This window comes from Gracilinanus agilis, chromosome 5 (genome assembly GCF_016433145.1).
Source record: "Gracilinanus agilis isolate LMUSP501 chromosome 5, AgileGrace, whole genome shotgun sequence".
NCBI classification, from domain to species: domain Eukaryota; kingdom Metazoa; phylum Chordata; class Mammalia; order Didelphimorphia; family Didelphidae; genus Gracilinanus; species Gracilinanus agilis.
The window spans coordinates 156,416,437-156,425,268 of record NC_058134.1 but is presented as its reverse complement, the minus strand read 5'-3'; the positions used below and the strand labels follow the sequence as shown (position 1 = coordinate 156,425,268).

General features: G+C 33.7%; 1 protein-coding gene across 1 annotated transcript in view; it reads right to left on the bottom strand.

Annotated features, from left to right (window-relative positions):
• Nucleotides 1-273: 273 nt before the first annotated feature.
• RSBN1L (round spermatid basic protein 1 like) overlaps nt 274-8,832 on the bottom strand; it is a 97,052-nt gene continuing 88,493 nt past the window's right edge. The window contains exons 6-8 of the mRNA XM_044678175.1: nt 8,647-8,814; nt 1,451-1,559; nt 274-1,364 (exon numbers count right to left, since the gene is read on the bottom strand). Coding sequence (XP_044534110.1) covers nt 723-1,364; nt 1,451-1,559; nt 8,647-8,814 — 919 coding nt within the window. The 3' untranslated portion in view covers nt 274-722. The remainder of the gene's footprint in view (nt 1,365-1,450; nt 1,560-8,646; nt 8,815-8,832) is intronic.

The following is an 8,832-nucleotide window of genomic DNA, read 5'->3' as shown; positions in this document are numbered from 1 at the left end:
AAAAAATTGTGCAAAGTATGGTACACACACACATATATATGTTCTCATAACTGAATCTTGGTTAAAAAAAAAAATGCTTTTCCAGAGTGGGGAATTTAAATATTCACTAGATTTGAATGAGTACATTTGCATTCCATTACCACTTTTAAATGGATACACCAGCAATAGAAACATAATAGATCAATGAAACGATTTAACTAAATTTTCAATAAGTCTTTTTTGCAGACCCAACAATAAAACAAATTTGTTATTATGAACCTTTATTAAGTGGCTCACATTTCAGTAAAAATCACACTAAAAAGATTTCTTTTAAAAAAGCTATTTACACTACAGTGCTGACACATTAAAATGGAAAAAAAAATTGGTATAAATAAGCTCTATGGAAAAGCCTTGAATTGTCAAAAAGAATTCTGGCTCATCTTACAAAAAATATATATATATATATATATGTTAATGTCAGCTCTACTCTAAAACCTACAACTCAAATGATTTAAAGACTTCTTTATGTTAAACCTGCAGTGTTTACAGTGCATCTGGCCCTAAGTGCTTTGATACTTCACAGTTATGGACAGGCACTGAGGAATGTTACAAAGCTACATCAACTATTTTCTGTAACAGACATGAAAGCAAGGCATTGGCTTGCTTTTAGAATTTTATGAATCTTTACATTATTATGTCATTAAGTTTAAAAAAGAATAGAATTTAAAACTGTATGTACAAATTTAGCACAAAATGTCATCATCTTTTCTATCCAAACTTGGATGTGTTGAACTATGCTGCCTTGTGTCATCTAAACTTATATGACTTCCAGGGCACAATTTTTCTTTTAGATTTTTGCTACTACTTTCAAATTTAGAGTCTATGTCAATTTTAAATTCTGTAAATTCAACATGATCCAACTTTGCTTTAACATTCTGGCTGTCCAAATTATTAGGTGCCATAGTTTTTTCAAGAATATTAATTTTCACGGTTTCCTCCTTAATTCTTACAGATGAAAAAGGTTCATGTTTAATCTGCTGAAATTCATATTTAGTAGGCAGCTTGTCTGGAAAATTGGAATCCGAGGTGGTTTTGCTTACAGTACAAATTATGCTGTCAGTATGAAGTCCAAGAACTGACGACATGTGATCTGTTGATGTGCCTACTTCCAAAGAATCTGCATTCTGAGAGGCATCACCCTCTGAATGGTACAACTTGAGCCGAATATGCCATGCTAAACTGCATACAGCTGAAACAGTCTTGAACTGATGTACAACATTCCTTGGAATGAAGTAAATATCATTATCATATAACTGAATTCTGGCATAGCGAATGCCTTCTCTTCGAAGTTGATTAAGTTTTGCATCATCAACCCACTGGACACACTAGAGAAAAGGAAAAAGGGAACAAAATAAGAAATCTGTTCCATGATGAAACCAGCTTGAGTAGAGTACAATAATATATAACACACCTGAGATAGTGGAGGTTCATGCAAATCTAATTGCATTCGTTGAACTACCTCCAAGAAATCTTCAGCATGAAAACAAATTACATCTTTGGTAATACGAGGCTGATCAGGCCTAGAAAAGAAAATTAGAGTTAAGAATTCACACTATCATTTCTCCCCATTCCTCAGCTTCCCTAATTCAAAGCTTTTGGCCAAAATAAAAGCAAATTAGGGTCAAAGAAATCTTAAGAATAACATGTATACTATTAAAAATTTATCTTACCTAAGATCTCCATCTAAGAATTAAACAAGCAAGGGGGCTCAATGGTCCATTTCAACTTAATTGGTCTTATAACTACTACTTGACCAGCTTCTAAAAATATAGCAAAACAAAGACATCCAGAGATCACAGAATCCTGATAAGAATCCCTGGGCTATTATAAAGTAAAATTCTTTCTAAATACTTATGTGATATTCTGCCTAAAAGAAAATCAAGATCCCTAAAGAAATAAAGTCACTGGCCTACTTATCATCTTCAACTTCCTAAACAGCAAGAAATAAGAAGAAATCCCAGAGGACAATTAATCCTAGATCACACTTTAAAAAACAAATCCCCCAACAACAGTGAAAAAATATTTCCTTCAACATCTGACTATGGAAAAGGGAAGTACTTATGTGACAGGCACACTAATATAATTTACTACACAGAAAAAGAACTCACACCTCAGAATATTAATCCTATTGTCTGCCTTAAGTATGCAGTTGCACTGGGTCATGGGTATCTCATCTCAGCAGGTCATTTTTTCTCACTTCATTACAAACTTCCAGAAGTGTCACCTGCTCCAGAGTGCTCTCAAATTTAGGTTTTGTCCTGATCAGAAACCTTATACAAAAGCAAAATCCTCCAACCCATTGATTCGTATAGGACAAGAAATTGGGAGACATTTCCAACGGGAGTACTAGTATATTAATGCAGAGAAAGAGTAAGTAAATTTATATATAAACAATTTTACAGAAACAATGTCAATACTGTATTACTTAAAAAGACAAAGCATCTTAAAAGGCTAATTATCACCATTTATTTTTTAAAAAGCATTAAATTGATACACATTTACTAGAAAGGTTTGTTAGTATATAAATTCTTTAGGTAGGCATATAGGTATATCAGTGTTAACTCCTAAACTAGGAAACAACTACTACAACTCTAAAAACTACTAAAAAATAGATGATCTGAAAAGGATATTCTTTTTGCAAAACTTAAAGAGAAAAATCTAACTTCTTTTCTTGAAATTCCTACAGGAATATCCAGGATTTGTGCTTATTACAAATGCATAAATAATCCCCCAAACTAAAAGTTTGTCAGTTGGTTGCTTTAAATTCCAAATCCTTGCAGGGAAGGGTGTATGTTTTTGTTAATTTAAAAAAAAAGTACTTCATGTTAGAAAAATGTAAATAGAATGCTATGAATAATAAGAGCAGGAGCAAACAAGGGGAGGGGCACCAGGAATATTTTAATCAGGCCATAGTTTGAAAATAATTTCTTGAGATGATTATAACTGATCTTCAAGAAATGGATTGTACTCAAATTTAACAAGTACTTCTTCAAGTACTATGTGGAGGGCTCTCATTAGACTAGGCTTGGAGGAATATAGAGTTTAGATAAGAATGCTCTTAGGCACACTGTCTTTGCAGCTTCCACACAGGCATAATGTATACTTGTGTCCAAGTCAGAATCACCACTGGAGATCTTGGTTATATGGAAATTATATCTCAGTTGTATGGGAAGCTCACTTACCTAATTCCCCAATTCACAGAAGGTTATTACTAAAAGTTCACATTGGTTGGTTACTTCAAATTCTAAATTCATTTTTCAATGGAAAAATGTTATAAATGGTGCTGGGAGAGCTAGGTTCCAGACAAATTATAGCTGTATGACTCTGGGTAAGTCATTTAATCTCAACTACCTAGTCCTTACAATTCTTCTGCCTCAAAACTGATATTTAGTATAGCTTCTAAGGCAGGAGGTAAGAGTTTAAAATAAATAAATGAGGCTAAGTTTCACAGCAGATATGAGGCTCCAAATCTTGACATGTAACTCTCTGAACAAGTCACTGAATTTCTTAATGCCTCACATAGCTAATATACATTTTAAAAATTTATTATGAACTAAAACACCAAATGTGTGAGCATTTCCAAATCAAAGTAGAAAAGAAGGGAACTGTATGAGTCAGTATGTATCTGTATTATGAAGTAACTACTTTTGTAAAGCCGCTGTTTATTTCCTTATTGTAATAGGAAAATAGGTTTAAGAGTAGGAAAGCAAATTCCAACCAAGAATGCAGCAAGGGACTGGACACAGAGGACTCTCTCTATATGGCAGTTGGGGGTTTGGTGGAGTTTGTTGGAATTGAGCCTCCACTGACCAGAGAGACTGTGGATTTTGGGGTTATCACTGTGCCTTGGGAAACATTTGCAAAGCATTATTTTCATCTATCAAGTGCAAGAAGAGCAGGTTGAGATTAGCTATCTTGTTTGGCGGACAAATAAGATACATCTTTCTCCCTGTCTTCCCTGTGGATTTACTAGACAGATTACCTGTGAACATGGATCAGCTGATACATCTGAGCAATGGATCAAGGACATCTGTGTGAGAACCCATTCTTCCTTTGTGTCCTGCCTGCCTGCCTGCCATAGTGTTAGTGAAGGGATTTCCCAGACCTCTAACCCTGAGTTTATCCCAAAGGTGTTAAGTGTAGTTTGTCCCTCTCTCCCTCATCTTCTTTCCTTAATTTATAACATTAAACTGTTTAACTTCCTGTTGTCTTCCTCTACCACAAGAAAAGAGCCCACTGTTAGATATCTTCCTAAACCTGAGTTTCCCTAGCTAGGCTAGTGACCAGAATAATTGTCAACTGACATTTTAACAACTAGTGTGTTTCACCTAATCTCACATCCCTTGTTCAGATCCCCAGGTACCCTGTGTCACTCCTGTCACTTATGATTGTGTGGGTGTGCCCTAGTTGTGAATATCACCCTGATAAGGCAGTTACTTATTTCACTATTAATTTTTGTTCTCTTTTACACTTTTAGAAAATACATCGATTGCCCTCTGTTCTAACTTTTATTTTATTTTTTAAATACAGTTAATCACATCATCAGCCTGGCTCTTAGAAGAAAGGAATGAATAAACTAAATTCACCTTCTGATATAAATATACTCCCTTTTAACTCCTAGAAATATTCTTTAAAAAAAAAAAAAAGATACCTTTTAGAGCATAGAGCCAAGATGGAGGAGAAGGTAGAGTGACCCATCTGATTTCTATCAAATTATACTCTAAAAAGCTATGATATAATGCCTCAAAATACTAAAGAAATTAATGCCTAAAAAAACCATGATAGGTCAATTGGTAAAAAGAGGCACAAAAATCTAAAGAAGAAAAGAATTTCCTAAAAAGCAGAATTGGTCAAATGGGAAAAGATATATATATATATATATATATATATATATATATATATATATATATATATATATATAAGAAAAACTTCTTAAAAGAAGAATTTGTCCTGGAAAAAGAGATACGAAAAAGCACTCTTTACAAAGTAGAATTGGCTAAATGCAAAAGGAGGTACAAAAGCTCACTCAAGAAAATCATGCCTTGAAAATTAGAACTGGACAAGTAGAAGCAAATGACTCCGTAAGACATCAAGAAATAATCAGAGTAAAAAGAATGAGAAAATAAAAGAAAATAGAAAATATCTCATAGGAAAAACAACTGACTTGGAAAATAAATGCGGGATAGATCATTTAAGAATTAATTGCACTATCTGAAAGCCACAATCAAAAAACGAGCTTAGACATCATCTTTCAAGAATTCAAGTAAAGCTGCCCAGATATTCTAGAACTAGAGGATAAAACAGAAATTGAAAGAATCCACTAATCACCTCCTGAGAGAGCTCCCAAAAGGACAATTCCCAGGAATATAACTGCCAAATTTTAAAACTCCCAGGTCTAGAAGAAAATATGGCAAGTAGCCAAAAAGAAACAATTCTGATATCATGGGGCCATAGTCAGGATAATACAAGATTTAGCAGCTTCTAAATTAAGGACTGGAGGGCCTGGGATTGTATATTCCAGGGGGCAAAGGAGCTAGGACTTCAACCAAGAATCACCTACCCAGTAAACCTGAGCATAATTCTTTAGGGGGGCAAAAAATGGGTATTCAATGAAATAGAGGACTTTCAAATATTCTTGATGAAAAGATCAGAGCTGAATGGAAAATCTTATTCTCAAATACAAGGCTCAAAAGAATCATAAAGAAGTAAATGGGAAAGACAAATCAAAAGACACAGGGAGATGGCTTGTGATATCAAAAAACTGTCATTAGGGCAGGTAGAATGAGTATCCATAGACAGAGGGCAAAGGTGTGAATTGAATATGATGAAATGATATAAAAAATAAAATAAAATTTTGGCATGGGAAGAAAGAGGAATGCACTGGGAGGAACAAGAATGGAAAAACAGAATGGGGGTAAATTATCTCATATAAAAGAGGCATGAAAGAGCATTCACAGTGGAGGGAAAGATAGGGTAGGTGGGGAGGAGAGCATGTGAACCTTATTGTCATCAGAATTGGCTCAATGAAGCAAGAACAGACACAATCAATTGGGTATAGAAAGCTCTCTTACCCTATAGGAAAATATGAGGGGAAGGGGTTAAGAAAAGAGGGGTAGGGCTGATAGAAATGAGGACAAATTGAAGGAGATGAGTGGAGGTCAAAAATTAAGCAAGGGTAAAAATAGGATGTAAAGTAATACGCTGTAATCATAATGGTGCAAAATTTTTTTAAAAGTCTAATAAAGGCCTTATTTCTCAAATACAGAGAGAAGTGAATTGAATATTAAGAATACAAGTCACTCCCCAATTGATAAATGGCCAAAGGATATGAACAGGCAGTTCTCTGACAAAGTAATTAAAGCTCTCTATAGTCACGGAAAAAATGCTCTAAAAATCAATATTATTTAGAGAAATGCAAATACATACAATTTTGAGGTACCAAGCCATGAGTATCAGATTTGTTATTATGACAGAAAAGGAAAATGAGAAAACTTTGAGAGGATATGAGAAAGCTGAAACACAAATGCATTTGGGGGGGTTGGGAGGGGAGACTGTGAACTGATTTAATCATTCAGGAGAGTAATTTGGACCTATCTCCAAAAAGGGCCATAATACAGTACATATACTTTGACCCAGCAGTACCATTGCTAAGTCTGTATCCCAAAGAAATAAAAAACAAAAAGGGGAAGGATCTATACGTACAAAATTATTTAAAAGTTCTTTCTGAAAACCTGGAAAGTCTTACATGAAGTGAAGCAGAGTGAGATACACAGAACCAGAAGAACATTATACATAGTGTTAGGAATACTTTACATTGAACAACTGTGAATAATAGGTATTCTCACCCCAGCTTCCTACCTCCACCACCTTCCTTACTCTTCCCAATACTCAAAGATTTTCATGACAATGGGCAATAAGCAGGTCAAAGTAAGGATGGCCATTTTTAAGTTTAGTACATATTATGTTAATCCCTATTATCCCTATTAATATGCATAGATAAAATGATTTGGAGCTGAAACATCTTTAAGTCCTCAAGTCATTATATAGTTATTGAGTCAATAACTCTACAAAGTGAACATTAAAGATGTTTAGAAATAATATGAAGGCCAGTCAGCTCAGTTAAAAAGACTTTGCACCAAGATTACATATACAAGATTACAGAATGATCTATTAGAACCTTATTCCAGCCCTCCTATTAAAGTCAGTTCAGCAGCAACATAGGTGAATGAAAAAGCTAGATTTATGACAAAGAACAAACATTAACATGTAGAAAGTATCAAGAGTATAAAAACTATGTGAAATCAAGATATAATCAAATAACAATTCTTTTAAATCTCAGTAAAATGTAAAAATTTCCTTAATCAAAATGAATATCCCAGCATATTAATATAACAGCATTATATACATATATATATACACACACATATCATAAAAATTTAATATATAAAAACAACCTTAAGTTTTTGAGAGAATGGGTGAAAAATGGGAGAAATAACTTTGATATTAGAAAAAATTACTACTCATAAAAATTTAATTATTTTATTAATTTTTATATTGCTTATTTTATTCATTAACTTTTAAAAATACAACTATAGTTGAATATTGCAAGAAAAACAAAGCTAGTAATTAGTGTTAAGATGATTTTACTCCTTCAATAATTCACTACTACATACAAAAGCCAGCATTACAATGAATATTCACTGGCCCCCATTAAGAGGTTTGACACAGAACTACCTTTCACCAAACTCATAAGGTTTTCCATTGTAATGGTGTCTTCTTTCTTGAGATGAATATGAATAGAAAATAGATTAGATAATATGAAAAGAGAAATATAAAACCTCCTATCTATATTGTCCAATTCCACTTATTTTTTGTTTGCTTTATTTATATTTTGCTTTCAGATAGACTGACTTACTGTCTTATATAATAAGATTCTAGGTAAACTTTAAAAATAATCTCTCTTTGGACCTCTTCTAAAGTATAAGTGAGGGGCAGCTAGGTGGCTCAGTGGAGAGATAGCCAAGTCTGAAGATAGAAAGTTCTAGGTTCAAATCTGGTCTCAGATACTGCCTAAATGTGTAACCTAAGGCAAATCACTTAACCTCAATTACCTAGCCCTGACCATTCTTATGTCTTGGAACTGATTGATTCTATGATAGGAAGGGTGGGGTGGGGGGGTGATGAGATGAATATATACATGTTAACCAGATGTGTTAAATTTCATATGTACATATTTGTATGTATACACACATACATAAATATATATGCACATATGTATTTAGTTCTCATTTAAAAAGTCTCATCAAGTAGACTTTTTGGGTAAAAGTTGAAGTCTTGTTTCTTTTTTTATACTGTCAGACATCTTGCTATATGAAAGTCTCCAAAACTAACCTTTTGGAATAATTATCTAGTTACCTCCTACTATATAGCTAACTTCCTCAGAATAGATACGGACTTCAGACAAGATAGATATGAGTCTTCAGAGAAATAAAGAAATGAGCAGAATTGTCTCACTCATAAAAAAATTCTGACACTTAAATCTTGTTCCAACAACTATTTTTAAAAGGAAAAAAACATCTTTCCAATAGAACAAAATGAATTACTTACCACTCTCCACAGTGCACAGCCTTCAGCACTCCAACAGCAGCTGTAGTCTGTCGCTCAAAGCCTTGTCCTATGTGATCTGCATGGGCTCGTGTCCTGTCTTCAAAAAGCATTTCACGGGGCTCACTAGTTCGAGGTAGGTACTGCAGATTTTTTATTTCATTGGTAGTTCTGTGTTTTTTTTTAAAC